Source organism: Thermobia domestica, chromosome 14 (genome assembly GCF_964235325.1).
Source record: "Thermobia domestica chromosome 14, izTheDome1.hap1.1, whole genome shotgun sequence".
Taxonomy (NCBI): Eukaryota; Metazoa; Arthropoda; class Insecta; order Zygentoma; family Lepismatidae; genus Thermobia; species Thermobia domestica.
The window spans coordinates 10938773-10957802 of NC_137467.1; the positions used below are offsets into that span (position 1 = coordinate 10938773).

At 36.8% G+C, this 19030-nt stretch overlaps 1 protein-coding gene and 1 non-coding gene across 2 annotated transcripts in view; both read right to left on the minus strand.

Annotated features, from left to right (window-relative positions):
* Positions 1-9273: 9273 nt before the first annotated feature.
* The window catches only part of LOC145669521 (uncharacterized), a 307844-nt gene continuing 298087 nt past the window's right edge, over positions 9274-19030 (minus strand). Inside the window, exons 14-15 of the mRNA XM_081737700.1 lie at positions 18785-18911; positions 9274-11792 (exon numbers count right to left, since the gene is read on the minus strand). Of these exons, the coding sequence (XP_081593826.1) occupies positions 11604-11792; positions 18785-18911 (316 nt within the window). The 3' untranslated portion in view covers positions 9274-11603. The remainder of the gene's footprint in view (positions 11793-18784; positions 18912-19030) is intronic.
* Positions 13296-13367, minus strand: TRNAS-GCU (transfer RNA serine (anticodon GCU)). Its single transcript has one exon. It is a non-coding gene; the product is annotated as a tRNA-Ser (tRNA).

Sequence of the window (19030 nt, forward strand, 5' to 3'; positions counted from 1 at the left end):
GCTATGCAAGTAAATCACTTGCAGAAACTTCTTTGCAAACTTACCATACACTTGCACTGCAGGCGTGCTGTAAGTTCGAAGAGTGTCAACTGGAAGTTTGCATTAAACTTGAATCAAACTTCCAGACTTGCATCACAAGTCTGCTGCAAGTTTGCCAGACTTGATTTGCAAATCTTCTGCAAGTTTGTTGCAATTCATTTTTGCTATCTGGGTACTGTTCACAAGACTCGAGAAATGTATCGTCTCGTTTCGATTTTTTAAAAAGTACTTTTTGATTTTCGTCTCATTTTCAACATAAGACATCTCTCGTCTCATGAACAATACTAGTCTCTGCTATGTTTTCATTTCGACAATTTCTTTGTATCGATAACAAATAACAAGTAAAATGTATCGAAGTGGAAACACTGACGTTATTTTGCTAGTTTGCTCATAACAACCTCTGGCTTTTTGCGTGAGCAGATCGACTCAGCAGCTTTTGACGGACGAGCGGAATTCTGAAGGAGCATGCCTTAGAACAATTATTATAATTGCATGACAATTTCATAGAACTGTAGTCATCAAATGGTCGTTCTTTCTAGAAAAAGCCATGCTGTATTTGTTGTTGTTCCTCCAATATTTTATTAAGGTGACACACTATTTAATTCATTAACCCTATAATACCCAGAGTGTGATATCATAGAATCAAAAAAATATGCTTTCAAGTGCTTCTGGGAGGAAAAAATGACAAGAAGTTCAGCAATAATCCAGTAGGTGGTGTTGAGCGTACTGTTACAGATGTGTCACAGTGGGCATTAGCAGCAAAACACCATTGTATTCAATATAAAGAAGTAAAATCCCAATGTTACATATATGTAACGCGGGGTATTATAGGGTTAAATCTCTCAGAATAAATTATGCTTTATACATAAATATTATTACATAACATAGAATCTTGCTTCATTAGACACTTTGTGAAATAAATTTATATTATTTCTTAGATACGCACAGAATTCTTGTATGAATCGTAACATGCAGTGGCGTATTTACGATTTTGTTTCGGGAGGGGCTTTGCCTGGAAATGTGAAAATTCTGCAAGATATTTCATTTACTTTACTATACTAAGTAAGATTTCGGGGGAGCTTAAGCCCGGAAGCCAGCCCCCTAAATACGCCACTGGTAACATGTATTGACCGCAAAGAATTAAGTAAACCAATTTTGACTTATACTGCAAAGATTGAAGTTTCGATTTTGCGCTCTTTCGAAAGCTCTTTGCATAATTCCAGAAACCTTTCAAAATTTTGAATCTTATCGGCCACATTGCGATACCAAGATTTGGCCGCAAGATCTAAACGCTCAGAAACAATAAACAACTAGTCCTTCTCTTTTTAATTTGTACACCTCTATGGTCTGGAAGTTCTGGAGAAAAATCTAGACGACATTTTAATATCGAAATGAAAAAAAATCTCGGATATAGGCTCGTTCGAATCTGAATCCGGGGGGAGAAAACAGCTGAGTTAATTCCTGGTGTGGCTGATTTACACAGTTCTTTGTGAATATTGTGATTTAATTCCTGATGTGGCTCATTTACACAGTTCTTTGTGAGCACTAAATTGTGATTAACAGATTTACCGTTTATTTATTATTAGCTGCTTTCCGATGGGAATGTTTTTTCACAAGAACATTGATTTACTACAAGATTAGTCCGCCTATGACTCCTGTTCTAACGACTAAAATGTGCCGTTTTGGAATTCCCGAACCTTACGATAAGCTCAATTTTATTTTGTCTCGACTGGATTTCCACACAAGACTCATCACGATTCGGTTTCTGAATCAATATTTCTTGGCGGGTTTTCTTTCGGTTTCCTTATCCTATGAGGACTTGGTATTCGCTACACGATTGACAACTTTAAAAGTTCTGTCTCAAGTGTCTTCTTCGGATTTTAAATTGTTGACTTCGGTTCGAGTCAAAACTCGTCAAATTTTGTTCCCAGAAATTATGAACTTTGCTCAATTTACGAAGATATCGCTAAGCTGAGATAACGGCATAGGTGATATGGTCGGAGATATTTTTTTTTCAAAACTAGATATGTCGAAAGAAGAAAAACGTAGACGAAAGATAAAATAAGTCTAGTATAGAACTTTTCAAGAGCTTGCATATGACATGCAATTTGTTTCAAGGAAACTTTGGGAACAGGGGAAACTAGTGAGAGATCGTTCTTCAAAACTGCTACCAGAAAGTTCACCTATGCCAATATCTCTAGCGCTATCTTCTATGGATGTTTCTCACATATGCTAAATGCGGTTGCATATTGATCATATTCCTATATTGATTTCATTCCTAAAAACTCTCAGTTTCTCTAAATTACCAAGGACTCCCTTACCTTTACTGCCCTTTTTGACCAACTTCCTGTGGATTTAGGGCCAAAATAACTGTACCTTTTGATAGGGCTTGACGAGTACTTCCTATTATACCTATTGGTCAACGTCTACTTTTCTGGGGACCTTCGCAATGAAACTGTGAATAAACCCCTTTATAGAATTACATGTAGTTGTTTAAAAAGCAAACCAATAATTGACTTGTTATAATAATGTCAAATATTTCAGCACTTATTTTCTTTAAATAGCTTAGAATGTCTTTAAACGTAGTATATTTAAATTTTTCCTATCAAAGAGAAAGGTTTCTTAAGGCTTAATCGCAATCGCATCAATAAATTATTCTACCACATGCACGCAGGGCCGTAAATTGTGGGAGGGCAGGAGAGGCAACTTGCCCCCAAGGAAGCTCCCCGTCGTTCGAAGGGGATCCACTTTGACAAAATTTTTACTCCATATACTATACGAACATGAAATTATAAATGAAGCATCAAACATGTTCACTACATTACATAAACAAAACAGAACACAAAAGGTAAATAAAAATGAACCTTGGGCCTATTTTAGTAAAAAATGTCTACTATTAGGGGCCCTAGAAATATGTATTAGTATGGCTTTGAAAGTTGTCAATATTGCCCCCTTAATTAATTCATGTATCGAACGGGCCCAGGGGCGTAAGTAACGGCTCCGCAGATCTTGCCGTGCGGAAGGACCCACAGGCAGGGCCGGATTTAGAATTTGGCGCCCCTACGCCCAATAATTTTTCCGCCCCCTAGTCTGGTTAAAGTTACTTTCCTAAAAGCCTTTATTAAAAAATTATATCAGGCCTATATGTTAATTGCTTAAACACCACTCCACGATGCAATTTTATCATTGCAAGTTTTTTGAGGAATTTACTTTGTTCTGGGCTTAACAAAATACCGTTAATATATTAACAAAAGATTGGTGAACTTTACCAACAATTATTTGTTCCAATGGACTTCAAAATCAGAATGCTTAATTAGCCTGATTTTTTTAAAAATCAATTCAAAAAATATGTTAAGTTATGGCTATTTATTTTTATTTCTGGGTATTTTTTTATTTTTTTCTCTCGGCCGTGCGCCCCCTGGGAGTTTGCGCCCATAGGCCCGGGCCTACCGGGCCTATTGGGAAATCCGGCCCTGCCCACAGGCTCCGGGGGGCCCATAAAGAGTAAGAGAAAGATGGAAAGAGGGGCTCAAGAATTAGAAAAATAACTTTTTCTAGGGGCCCAAATACGCGTATTAATGCTTACCCCTCCAGAAAAAAATCTAAGTTACGGCGCTGCATGCACTCCTGCAGGTTGAAATTGACCTATCTTATTACAACACGAACAATTCGTACAGCTTTAAAAGAAAACATTTCAAGAGAAAACCAAGTAATAACGTAATAATATAAAGAACAGACAAATTAGGATACCGCATAGATCGATAATACATAAGCACACGTATTGTGCAGATTAGGAATGTAAAAAAGTGTAAATTGTCTTCACGTGCGCTCAGTACCGTGTGCAGAAAAGAATAACCTGCGCAGATTACTTTTACGTACGCTTAATCCAACAACTTCAACAAACACACAAATTCTTCTTAAAAATGTTACAATTTCTGTTCATATTAGGTTAGGTTAGTTTATGTTACATTATGTTAGTGTAGGGGCCCAGAATAATTTTCAAAAAAAAGATAGAATTTCTCTTATTTCTACTAATATTAGGTTAGTTTAGGTTAGATTTGGTTACGTTATGTTAGGTCTAAGTACTTGGATCATCCATTTCTCCTGGAAATTTTATGTTTTTTACGTGCTTTTGGACCCCTTCTGCTAAACATAACCCGTTTGTTAGTTCATAGGTATTTTTACTCATGTTATGGATGGTGTAAAATCGGTTGGTAACAGTGTCAATTTATATTAAATCTGAATACAGCACAAGTAGCAACTAAATGGCTTGAACTCAAGTTTGAATCTGCCTGTATTAAATTGTAAATTAAATCAAATTAATTTGATTTGATTTTAGTTTAGCGTTCCTTTCAGCAGCGAGACTATGAGACGTAGGGGATCCGAGCCACATAAGCTCCCGCCAGGAATCGAACCCGAGTCTCCCACACCAAAAGGCGCATACGCTAACCGCTTAGCCACGAGGGAGCCCTAAAATCAAATTAAATTGTACTAATGCATTGCCTATGTTCCATTCCTGCTACAAATTGTTAACTTTAACTTAAAAATATAAAAGTTATTAAATATGAGTTTCAAAACTCCTGTGCTTGTTCTGGCGCCATTTTGTTCCTCCGTCCTACTAATATACTTTATGGCGAACAACCATAGACTCCACATTCAGCAAGAATCTAGCCCTTCACATTAGATTGGAGTTCAACGTCCCGTTCAGTAGAGGCTATATGAGACATGGACCTATTGATTAACGAGGAATCCGAACCATGAGCTCCCGCCGGGAATCGAACCCGGGTCTCCCACGCCAAAGGCGAGGACGCTAACCGTTTAGCCACGAAGGAGCTCTCCCTTAACATTAGAGTCTACGTCGATTTCGACCAATCCAAATCAAGTAACTACCGGTAATTAACTTTCTTCAATAGCTAAGCATATAGTGGGCCATCCATAATAATAGGAAAAAACGGGACAATCCCCCTAAATCCGCGACAGATTAATAAACTGCAAGCACTGTTAATAAACAAAATTATTTATTTTAAAAAAATTTGAATTATCGTAACAAATAACGATTTTAAATTACGGTTTTGTCTAGATATTCTTTTTTTCCCCTCGTTTTAACGTAACTTACTACATCAGATCGTCCACATGTTCAATATCAAATTCTGACCTGTTGTTCAAATATTTTGGCCAACCACTTTACTTTAGAACATATTCTAGTAAAAGTACGTAGAAATTTCTAATACTTGAGCTCTAATCACAAAAAAATCTCAAATTTATATTTCATTCAATTGTAGAAAAGAGTACAGGGATTTTCAAAAACAGTGGCCAGGTTTCCTTGAACACGATTGTCCATTCTACAGCTTCTTCACTTCCAGTAACATTTTAACACACATTTTTAATTTGTAGTTAAAACTACATTTTCGTTCGAGCATGACTATAAATGCTGATTGCACCGATAAAATAAATAAATAAATATTTTCCAAGGTAGCTTCACCAGATCATACATTATAATCACATTCATCAATTTGATGAGCAGGAAGTCGGAAATAGATGTTATTCACATTACTGGCAATGATCGAAAAGTGCAGCACTATCAATGAATGGGGCAATAAAATACAGTTCATGTTCTTGTTTCCTTGTTTATACAGTCACCCACCTAAGTCTATGGTCTCCCTGAGCTTTATAAGTACGAGGGAGGATCAAAAACTAAGGTTACAAGGCAATATTTCTGGAGCTTCATCTGTTGTCGAGGAATGAGGAGTGTGCGGTAATTTTAATACATGGAGTTGGCAACTATGCAGAGTTTCAGCCACCCGTCACCTATGGCGCTAGCTGTACGTCAACATAAATGTTGACTCGTTTGGAAAACTGGTCTCACGAAGAAGCCAGCTTAATTATTCGATTTCTGTGGGCGAAACATGTAACCGCAGCTGAAATTTACCGGCAGCTGCTGGTCGAGTTTTATGGAGAGACTGTAATGTCTCGTCATTAAGTCGCAGAATGCTATTGAAAGTTTGTGGCTGGTAGAGAAAACGTCACCGATGAGGAGCTGGGACATCGTCGACCACCCTGCCTACAGCCCGGATCTCGCTCCAAGCGACCCGCACTTAAAGGAGCACCTAGGATGCCATCGCTTCGCTTCAGACGAGGAGGCTTCGTGACAAGATGGCTTAACACACAAGGACAGGATGTTTACCAGGAGGGAATCTTCAAACTCCTCCCACGATGCATCAAATGCCTGAACCGATATGAAGACTATGTCGAAAAATAATATAATATATATACTATCTGTTGGTTGTATAAAATAATATATACACGTTACACTGCAGGCTTTGTAACCTTACCGTACATTAGTCGAGGTCCATCTTATTTTTCTTTCAAACGCCAGGACAGACAAGCAACCACCGCACACAGAACAGTTATTTGCAAAGAAAGCGGTTGGTGGCCCTGAAAACGGCTCTCCCTGTAGAGGAATGCTGCACGAATCATGTGTTCTCCAATGAACACCATAATCAATGACATTATAACTCGTAATAATGTATTATTTCAACATATGCAACATGTGAGAAAGAAAAAAAAAAAAAGAAAGAAAGAAAGCAAACACTGACCATACCTGAATTAGAAGATGGTGTAAAAAAACTGAAAATATCAAATTAGAACAATTCACGGAAATAAATTTCAAAATCCTTGGCTTCATTCTCGGATGGGATAGCCTTGAAATTTTGCTTTGGATTGCACCTTGAGCTGCGGGTCCACATTTTAGTCTTACCATAAAAAACTGTCCCAACTTTTGAGGGTGGCTGTACTTCCGACCGTACAAGCGAGCCATGTCAAGAGTGGTAGCGTGAAGTCTGAGTTACTGCTGGATGAGCTGAAGAAATCTAATATTCAAGATGGAATGGGGCGACTATGAAAATCGTGTGGCCGTAATAGTGTTGAAAAAGGTAGGCAAATCACCAAGGTAGAATTTCAAAACCCTCCAGAAGCTGAAAATTAATAAAAGTATTCGTTTACCACACTACCCAGTGCTTTGTTGAGACTGGAACTGTAAAAGATTGCCAGCGGCAAGGAAGACCACGCATAGTACGACCATTAGAAATTGTGGAAGCCATGGACGGCGCGTGTCCCACAAAATCCAATAAGGAAACAGGTCAGTTATGGCTCGTGAGCTAAAGATATCGAAAATGTCAATGTCTCGCACGTTAAGCAGTAACCTGGGGATCCATGCTTACAAACAACGCAAAGGAGATCTCCTGACAAATGAACTGAAGAGCTAGAGGCTCTCTAAAGCAAAGCGATTACTTAAGCGTTACGCAGCAAATGGGCACCCTCGAATCTTTTTCATTGATGAAAAGATTTTTCGTGTTGCGGAGACTTTTAATTACCAAAATGACAGTATATATAGCACATCTTCTGGAGAAGGAGGTGAAAAGGCTCCAAGGATCCACAGGGGTCAGCATCCTGCCTCAGACATGGTGGGTAGGGTATGAGATACAAGTGCACAACGGAACTCTATTTCTGTGGAAAGAGGGTCAAAACTTCAGACAAAGTGTACACGGAGACAGTGCTTGAGAGACTAGTCAAGAATCTCACCAACACCCTGTTCTATGGACATAACTGGAGCTTCCAGCAGAACGCAGTCCCAGCATACAAGGCACGAACAACCTAGCAGTGACTGGACGCAAATGTTCCGGACTTCATTTCCATCTCAGATTGGCCTTCTGCAAGTCCGGACCTAAACCCTTTAGACTAGAAATTGTGGTCCAAGCTTCAGGAGATGGCTTGCAAGACGAGACATCCCAATACTGGAAGCGGTCTCTTCGAAAGGCAGCTTCAGATTTTCCAGTTTATGTGTTGCGTAATACAGGGTTTTCATAAAGTCTGGACGGATTTAATTTGCTTATAATTTTCATAAAAATGCTCATAATGAAATCAAATAAAGTGCAAAATAAACGGTAGCGGAAGGATTAAAGTTTTAGTTGGCAACACTGTTAGATAAGCGGCAACTCTGAACACGTTGAGAGAGGGAGAGGGAGGGCAAGGGTCAGTTTCTTACCAAATTCCATCCATTGTTGTTTTCATTGTTGTTTCAGTGTTGACTGTTAAAAGTAAGTTGTAAGCTGTATTGGTGTGTGTGTCTTTTAAAGAAATAAATAAATGAAAAACTCCTCTGAGAAGACATTTTGTTTTACCGTATCAAAGATGGCGTCGGTGAAAGAGAAAGCGCAATGTGTTCTGTGGTACGCAGAGCTAAAATCACCAATTCTGGTGTGTCGAAAGTTCACCAAAGAGTTCAAAAAGCCGGCACCGACTGAGAGTGCAATCCGAAAGTGGCATGCTAAGTTCTTGGAGACAGGAAGCGTTCTGGACCGTCCTCGAAGTGAGAGGCCGCCAACATCGCCTGCAACAGTAAGCAGGGTAAGGGAAAGCATCATCAACAACCCACAGAAGTCGATTCCTAGACGGTCCATGGAACTCGGAATTCCACAGACAACCGTGTTTAAGATAGCCAAGAAGACGATCAAGGCCAAAGGTTACAAAATCAAGATTTCGGATCAAACACGGCGGAACGCTGTGAATGGATTCCAGCGCCGCCTACGCGAATGTGTGGACGTAAATGGCGCCCAGTTGGAGGTGTGGCGCTGAATGAACTGAGCTGGTACAGATTACAGGTAAAAATTTAATCCTTCCGCTACCGTTTGCACTTTATTTGATTTCAATATGAGCATTTTTATGTAAATTATAAGCGAATTAAATCCGTCTATACTTTATGAAAACCCTGTACAACTGATGAGTAGCCACAAAGACTTAAGGACTGAGTGGGTGCTAATGGTGGCCATTTTGAATAATTATTTGTGATTTTGATTCATAATACATCCATGTAACTCACGTTATTGAGATATTAAAATATCTCTAACCATTTTGTGACAATGAACTTAAAACTTTGGGACTATTTATGGTACGACTAGGTATAGCCTCGGTGGTGAATAAACGATAACAACCAAGTCAATGAATTGAACTTACCTAACTTTCAAAGTACCAATACTGTAATAATTCACACACTGAATTATTTTAAGGTATATACAGTTTTTTTTATTTCTTTACAATTTGTTTAGAATGACTTTTAACAATCTATATATCATTTCAGTACTCTTGGAGCAAAATATACATTAGTAATAAACATTCTGCAAACAGCATATCTTGTATGTACATGCTAATCATTTTAACCTATATATGGATCTATAATTTTTTAACATCTACATTCTGACAGTTTATTGGATAATTGACGCACGTTGACTTACAATAAAAAAACTCACTTATGTTGTGTTCGATGACAAAAAAACTCTTGAAGTTCATTTGACATCATGTAAACTCTTAATATGAATCATACACATAGTTCATCACTGTAACATTTTCATAATTATCAAAGAACTGGAACAATTTTCGTGAGTATTGTGGGATGAGACATGATTTCATTACACTATATGATGCTACGCATGCTTGGTGAATTAAAAAAAAATATATAAATGGCAAAGTAAAAAAAAAAAAAAAAAAAAGAAAATTAAAGAAATGAAAGTATGTATATACAGAGTGTCTCAAAACTCCTCTGACATAGGGTAACTCTGTTATTATCAGGGTTACAACAAAATGTAAGAGGGGAAACTGCCTCCAAATATGATGTTTTCAATCCAAAGTGAAGGATTTCTTTTTAAATCGGACGAGCTGTTTGGGCTGTACACTTTTTATGCGCCCAATGTTAAATGAAAATGCAACGTTGCCATTTACCTGGACCCACAATATAAGTGAATGAAGTTACTATGTTTTAAGCTAATGTGTCGATGGCCAACTTCCACTTCAAACATGACCCTATTCACCATACTCTTACAAAATTCCTTCACCTCCCGTTCCGCCCTGCTCTCCCCCAGCCTCTCTATTAATTTCATGCCCGGGAAGTAGAAATGAATAAGTCATTAAAAATAAGGGAGGAGCAAGGTGGGATATGGATAAATTTTGTGACCATATGACAAATACTAGTATGTAGTTTTACATGTGTAGTTATAAATAGGATCCGAGGAGTAATTTCAAGAAATGAACCTCATGAAATTAATAGAGGGGGCTGGGGGAGGGCAGGGTGGGGGCGAGATGTAGATAAATTTTGGTGAATGGGGGATTCTGAATGGGGGAAGAGTATGATGAATGGAGCATGTTTGAAATGGGGGCTGGTCATCGACACATCAGTGTAAAAGACAGTCATTTCATTCACTTACGTTGTGGCTCCAGGTAATTGGGAGCGTTGCATTTTCATTTAATATTCGGCGTATAAAGAGTAATGCCCAAACGCCCTGTCCGGTTTAAAAAATTCCTTCACTTTAGATTGAAATTATCATATTTGGAGACTGTTTTCCTCTTACATTTTGTTGTAACTGTGATAATAACAAGTTACCCTTTGTCAGGGACTTTTGAGACACCCTGTATGCACATGTGGAAAACAAGACTTGCCCTTGTTTCACAAGTACTGGATGAATGGTAATGACTAGTTCATATAACTTTTTGAAGTTTTTTTTCTTATTTTTTTAACACACTTAAACGTAGTGATCAAAAATAGACACTACAAAAGTAACAGTACAAAATGTTACAACATACAGAAAAAAAAACTTTTTCAGAGGGCCCATCACAGCGAAATTAAAGTACCACTAATTTTACAGTAATTATGTGATATCTTCAAATGGATAAAAAGATAATCGAAAAGTGGAGCAAGAGCTCGTTAGACAATATTATTTTACCTGAGATACCGTTTATCACGATTCACTTATCTGCTTTCGATTTCCAGTCATTTAGAAAATCGGCATTTATTTTCGCGTTTCTAAATGGCTGCAAACGAAAAGCTACTATGTGACTCGTGATAACGGTACCTCATGCAAAATAATATTATCTAGCGAGCTCTTGTTCCACTTTTCGATTATCTTTTATGTATTTGAAAATATCACATAATTACTGTAAAATTAGCGGTATTTTAATTTCGCAGTGATTAAGCCTCTTAATGACATTTGTAACAAAGGAACCTTTCCGACGAAAAAAAAAAAAAAGACCACTTCATCTTGTTGTTTCTTAATTTAAATTTCTCACTGCATTGTTGAAAAAACTTTTTTTTAAAAAATGTCATTACAAAAAAGGGCAACAATAAAATAAAAAAGTGAGCATTTTTTGTATATAACGAACAACACTAGCTCCTTTGTTAAGTTCTCAGTATGAAATATGTATATATGGTCCACGTTCTCGACCACTCATTTCATTTCAAAGTTTTTTTCTTTAACTTTAAAAAAAAAAGAGAAAGCAGCTTCTTTCTATTCTTGCAACAATCAACACACTTGGCACATAATAGAATTAAAAAAAAAAAACTCAATCAATCAATCAATCAGAAATCTTTTAGAAAGCACACCTGCTTCCTTTATTTCTTTTCCACCATTTTATGTACAAGGCACTTCATAAGCAAACACACACACACACACACACATACGCACAAAAAAAGTTATACACAACAGTAACAAGTGACAATTTTTTGTTTCATTCCATTTTTACACTGGTTCCTCATCGGTGTCTGAATCGAACTGCACCTTTTGAGCTCTCTGTCGGGAGAACAGCTTGCTTTCGATCCCCGTGTGTCTTATACTGAGTAACGGATGCATGGCAGATCTCAGGCTCAAATAAAGGCGGGGGAAAATTATTTCTTGTTGAGCGAGAAGTTGCTTCATTCTATGACGTTCCTATAAAAAGAAAAGAAAAAACAAAGAATAAACTTTAGAATATATGTATTATCTATCATATGCCAGAATGATTAATAAATACAAGCTATTTTGAACAAGCTCAACTTTGGGGTGGGTGGACTGCAGCCTGCCTTCAAGGTGGACAGGAGCCTCCACTCTGGCCAAAATCTCAACTGGCTATCTAAAAAGAATCATAAAGATACTGTGATATAATTTGAACTATTAAAATATATATATACAGGGTGGTAGGTAACTCCACCGACAACCTTTGGGAGGCGATTCCTTATACGAAATGAAAGAAAAAAGTTCTAATAAACATGGGCCGAAAAATGCCTCCTTTCAGAGTTATGATCCATTGAAAATTCGGAAAATCATTTTTCAAAACTTCTTAACTTAGAAACTATAGGACCTATCCCAAGCGGTTTAAGGAATTACACAGGAAATTGTACACGCTCTATCTAAATATCGATGTTTCAGAATTCACCGGTACCAGCGAAACGAACGCACCACTAGTACTTAAAGGAGTATCCCTATACTTCAACTTCCTTTTCACAGTTCCTTTCACCGATAACGGAAGATGGTAAAACATGGATATTTAGATAGAGAACATACTAGTTCTTGTGTAATTCCTTAAACCGCTTGGGATAGGTCCTATAGTTTCTAAGTTAGGGAGTTTTGAAAAATGATTTTTCGAATTTTCAATGGATCATAACTCTTGAAAGGAGGCATTTTTCAACCCAGTTTATTAGAACTTTTTTCTTTCATTTCGTATAAGGAATCGCCTCCCAAAGTTTGCCGGTGGAGTTACCTACCACCCTGTATATATATATATATATATATATATATAGCCTATATATAAAATGAAAAAAGGGGAGAGAGAATTTAATATATTATTGTAAAAATAGGATTAAGTAATACTTCCTGAAAAATAGGAAGTTTTCACTTTCTAGGAAGCAAAGACTTCTAAGATTAGAGAAAGTCAAAAACAAAAACAAACAAATACGAGTACAACAGGTGAAAGGAAAAACTATATATAAACTGGGTGCAAGACAAACAAAGGAAGGTGAGATAGAGAGACTTGTTCATACTGAATTGTTGTTGAGTATTCATAATCATAGTAATTCTCTATTCAAGAGCGAAGATGGATAAGGCTGTACTATCTTCTAATCTCTTTCCGTAAGTTGAACCTTAGTTTTGGTTATAGAAAAGAGAACAAATTTACAACGAGTTCATATGGCAGGAGGTCTCCCTCCGTGCAGGTTTTTAATTTAAAATTAAAATGTAAATATCTACTAAAAATTTCTTGAATGTTAGCATAAAGAAAATAGAAAAGATGCATCTCACTTTTTTCTTTTATTTCTACCAATAAATACAATCTATTTCGGTATTTGGTAATTATCCATTCGCTACTTAAATTATCTAGATATTTATTTGTCTCAAAAATTAACTAAATTTAATTCACAAAAACAAAACAACTAAAAATAAAAAAGTACCGAAACATGGCTCCCCAGCGGGGAATCGAACCCCGGTCTCCCGCGTAGCAGGCGGGGATACTAACCACTATGCTACCGAGGAACATTGTTCAGAAGTATGCGGCAAATGTCCTAAGTCGTATATTCAATCGTACCCAGGATTATCCTTTAACGTGGCAAAAATCCAGAATCCCATTCTTTGTTTAAGGAGAACGTCATGAGATCAAAAACAGGTATTTCTGTCTTTCATTAAATTTACTAAGGTGACTGTAGTTGTTAAAACTTTGCAAAAACTGTACAATTGTTTTTCACCAACCTCAAGAATAAAGAAAGAAAAAAACAAATCACGATGTATACATTCAAATGGAAAAATGAATCATTGCCACTTACACTCAACACACATTTCAACATGAAGTGTGATAAGCATGCGTACCTTTATGGAAATTTCCCTCAACCTTTTTAAACAAGCTTACAACAAGCTTACATTAAATTGTCATTATTTTGTATATTTATATATATATATTTTTTTTTTTTTTTACTATCATTAAGGGAAAAAAGGACGAGAGTCAAAGAATTAACTGTACATAAATGAAATACTATAGACAGAATAATAACTAATTATTACTGTTATTATTACTCAGTTCCAGCTGAAGAAAATATTAATTAAATATTAAAACATGTCGCAAGTACGTACTTTATTGATTAACAGAAAACAATCTTCTGTGGAATGTTATGTGCAAATTTTAGCTTTGTTCTTGTTTTAAATGTGATAAAAAAAAGAGAATCTACTTTGTGAATATATTTTCTTTTTAACAATAACTGTCTTATAATTAGCAATTATTACAACTGAAATACATTAGACGAAGTCAACAGAGGCCACATATTTCTTCTAGTCTCGGGCCTCCAGAGAGGTTAATCCAGCCGTCGGCTAGGGTATATCTAGTGTTGGAAGTGGTTCTAAAAAAAAAACTCGACATACTGGCTATCTAAATGTTAAAATACAATACCGGTATGTTGCCGAAACACGGGCGTCTCTGGCGGGGGGACGAGGGGACGCGTCTCCCCAATATTTTGAAGTACAAAGTATGAAATATTTTATTCTAATTTAATTTATTTACTAACGACAGAATAACATATAAATAATAATAATAATAATAATAATAATAATAATTATTATTATTATTATTATTATTATTATTATTATTATTATTAATTATTTATTTGGAATATATTATTCAGGTTGTGAAACGATTATATCAGAGTTCTTGATATACCTTAGGTGGTCGCGAAGGCAAGCACAAAGGTAACAAATAAAATCGAAGATAATAAATAGGTTGGGCTAGGTAGCACCATTTAAATTCATTTTCTTGGATGTCCCCTCCAAATTTTACATGCTAGAGACACCAGTGTGCCCAAAGATTACATTTCTATTTGCAGAATGACTAAAAACCATTTGAGAGTTTCTCTGTAGTTATGAGGGAGACAGAGAGACTTTGACTCCCCGCCAACAAATCTAAAAATAAATAAATAAATAAATAAATAAATAAAAATAAAAAATAGAGAATTACAGAAGAAAATGCTCAAAGAAACGAGTTTTTATGTTAACAATTTCCTGCGGGAAAACCGCCGTACCCCCCCCCACTTGACTAAGGGATATTTCAAACTCCCGGAAGATCCGACCCCTACAGCTGACAACCGCTAACTCCTCCCATGCTCAAAACAGGACATTTATATGCATTAAGGCAAGAAGACACACATACATAAGAAAGAAACAATTCAATATGGCATATCAAAACATAAACTAGATGAACTTCTTTGAAGACACCTCATTTTAAAAACAAAAGGTGGAGAGAAGATAACGAAAATGTCGGTGTTCTCAAATTACCTCTACATAAGAAATAAAATCTTTTTGCGTGCAAAGCTATTCGTGAATTACTGTGTATAAAAATGGATTTATTAAAGGTATTTAGCATCTACTCTCAAGTGACGGTATATCTTGCTCACTCAAAAACCAGAGGCGGAGAACCAAAAGCGGTACGGCATACCACCGCATACCGTCTCATTTCGACCACTGGATATATCATCAGGATGAAAGACGGAAGGTTTCCAAAACAAATGTGGATAGCAATATCAGGAGAGTTAGGGAAGAAAAAACCAAGGGGGCGGCCAAGACAAACTTCGAAGAAAAGCTATAGAAGAGATTCCTAAGAGATACGACATTCCATGGGAAAAAGTGGAGGATCTGGTGCAGGACAGAAGCAAGTGGCAAGCTCTCTGGAAAACTTCGACACCCAGGTGGTAGAAGAGGACCGAATTAATTAAGTAAGTAACATTTCTGAAGGAACATAAAGGTGATAAGGATGTGGTATTTTGTTCTCCCTTTTGAAGATACTTTCTGAGATGTCTCTCACGACAATAGGCTAACGATGGTTCGTTTTCTTCTGCTTAAAGGCTAACAACAGGAAGAGTACGGAAAGCACAAACAACTAATCGAAAGTCCAGTTACTTCAGCAGAGTGGAACGAGCAGAAGAATAAGCTATACAACGTTATCTAACTTGCTCCGAATTAGATTACGATACAATCGCAGTTGAACAATACGATCAGCACTCCAGGTGCGGTGTAAAAGCACGCAAAGCAAGTTCATAGCTCGGAGACAAGGGTACATAAAGTTCAGAGTGTATAGTGCCCACGTTCAGAAATGATCAAAAGTCGAATTCAAAAACTGGACCGTGTTAACAAATGGGTGCAATTAAATGTCGACTTAATGCAGGGAATTTGTGTTATATACAGTTCAAAATCTTTTGTCATGGCGAATTCTGCTGAGGAATTTGAAACTTAAAATATACAAAACGATAATCATGCCTGTTGTGCTGTACGGTTGCGAAACGTGGTCGCTTACTCTGAGGGAAGAACACAGACTGAAAGTATCTGAGAACAAGATCCTGAAACGAATATTCGGATCCAACTGGAACGGGAATGGGGAATGGCGGAAACTTCATAACGAACATTGTTAGGGTCATGGAATCTAGGAGGCTTCAATGGACAGATCATGTTACCAAAATGGAAGAAAGAAGGAGCGCTTTTAAAGTTTTAACTGGAAATCCAATCGGAAAACGACCATTAGGAAGACCTAGGTGCAGATGGGAGGACAATATTAAGATGGATCTCCCACAAACAGGAATACAAAGTCGAAACTGGATCCAGTTGCCTAAGGATAGAAATCAATGGAGAGCTTTTGTGAACGCAGCATTGATCCTCCGGGTTCCATTGGCCATAGAGTTAGTTACTTATACAGACACAGACACCTGGAGGAAAACTTTACCTCCCGTATGCTATCACCGGTAACCGGCTAAGTCCGGATTAACAAGGCAAGTTCGTTGGCAGCAGAAGCCATTGTGCTTTTGACCAGGGAACTGAAAGCTTGTCTCATTCTACAGTGAACAAGTTGAAGGTGTTGAGTAAAACTGCAAAGGTATCTAGAGCGGCAAAGATCGTCAATATATGGCGAATCATAGACGGGCTTGGATCTGAGATAGAACACTGCTGATGATGACAGTAAACAGTGACATTAACAATACAAGACTAAGTATAAACTAGTGGTGGACACAAAAACAGGTTTTTCGGTTTTTGAAAATTTTCAAATAAACGGTTTCGGTTTTCTCCAAAACCGGTTCGGTTTTTCACCGAAACCGGTTTCGGTTTTCTCTAAAAAAACGGTTCGTTTTTCACCGAAAACAGTTTCGGTGAAAAAGGAACCGGTTTTGAAGAAAACTGAAACCGGTTTCGGTGAAAAACGAACCGTTTTTTTTAGAGAAAACCGAAACCGGTTTCGGTGAAAACGAACCGGTTTTGAAGAAAACCAAAATGTCGGTTTTTCGGGTTTCCGGTTTTTATTTAAAAAAACGGTTTTGTCCATCCCTAGTATAAACCCCACAAAGTCAGTGAGGAAACGTATTAACTTAGGAAGGAAAACCAGGCCAGGTTAGAAAATGTCTACGACAAATTTAGAACAGCACAGAAAAAGCAAATCACACGGAAGCAATCAGACAATGACAGAGACCAGTGAACATATTTAGTATTTAGGGCTTGGGTTCTCCCCAATTCCATTTCGATTAAACTACCTGAAGAGTACATTTACTAACAAAGTGAAATAAAATAGGAGAGACTTGGTGTAAAAATCTTAACGAACTTCAACTGAAAGCCATGTTTTATTCATTATTAATCAGCTGTTTTATACGATATCGGGTAGCGCAAAGAGAGGAAAGTACATAAGTACGCACATATTACCATATGCATAAAATAATAATAAAATAGGTGCAAGAGAAATTTCGTTAACAGGCTACACAAATTACATGAGTGCTGATATATAGATAAAGGTAATCAATAGGACAGTTTCAGAAAAAAATTTAGTTTTCTGAAAGGATCTGTGCTGAAGATGGTAATATTTTTTTTATCGAAACGTTCACAGTTGAATTATAATTTGGGTGCTTTAGGGTAAGTAGTTTTAATAAATCCTATAAAATCAAACAGCAAATCATCTGAACCAATTCGTGTGATGACGAACAAGGAATTCAATTCCGTTAAACACATTACAGGGCTCATAGTGGTCTGGTCTCTTGTAAATAGTTGAAAAGTGACCAAAAGCACACGAAAAAGTGATGAAAAAGTGACCAAAATCACATGCCCCCTTTTTTTTTCCTTTGTCAATTTCTCCATCTTTCTCTCTGTTTGTTGTTTTGTTTTATCTTTTCTTCTTTACTTCTTCTTTTTGAGCTTCCTACTTTCTTATGTTTTCTAAGTATGCTTTGTAGTTACGGTAAGCAGACTTTGCAGATGTAAGAAGCTTCTGAGTAAGTGGAACCAGTTCTGGCCTATTACCAAATTTCTTCATCCCAGACATTATATTTAACTTAGCATTGCGAGTTCTCAAAGCCATGAAATATTCAAATTCATCACCTACTCTTAAGAAGAATATACAAGAATCATAACACAAGACGAACATGATGAACCACACACACACACAGCGTTGAGCGGAGCGTTAACTATTACGAGAGAAAACAAAGACTATTATGATAGAAAAGAAAATAGGCACAGAAAGGTTCTTAACCCCACCTTGAGAGTTTAAGCATCCACTGTGCTTTAGAAAGAATAAAAGCTGACTGTTTCACACGTGGCAGCAAGTACAGAAGCTTTCAGAAAGCTAATGAGTAACAAGTTTCTGCCTTTTTCCATTTCTTTTTATATTTTTCTTAGAAAACTGCCAATAAAAAACATAAATCAAACGAAAAAGGCAATCTACTTCCCAAAAAAGTAACTTTAAGAAGAAATTTGAAAAAAAAAAAAAACTTTTAGTGACCAACTTGAAAAAAGTAACTTTTAGTTAAAAAAAAAAAAAAAAAGTGACTCGCTATGAGCCCTGACATTACAGTTATTTAGGTTCATATATTAAAAGCACTACGACACTGAACTGAAATTATAAATTTGTTTATATAATGATTTTAAAAGGCTGCTGTACTCACCTTTGGAGCTTCAAAGCACGCTGGACAATTTTCTGGGATAACTGGAAGCTTTCTACTTTCTGCAAATTGCCTCAATGCCTTTTCCCTCACATAAACAAAAGGTCTGATCACTCGCAAATCACGTTCTCTGCAACAAAGTAAAGAGAAAAAGATCCGTAAATATACCGCATTACAACAATAAAATCTCTCACAAAAGATAATATACATAAAAATTTCAGGCATTGATTTTGAAAGAATTTATTAAAA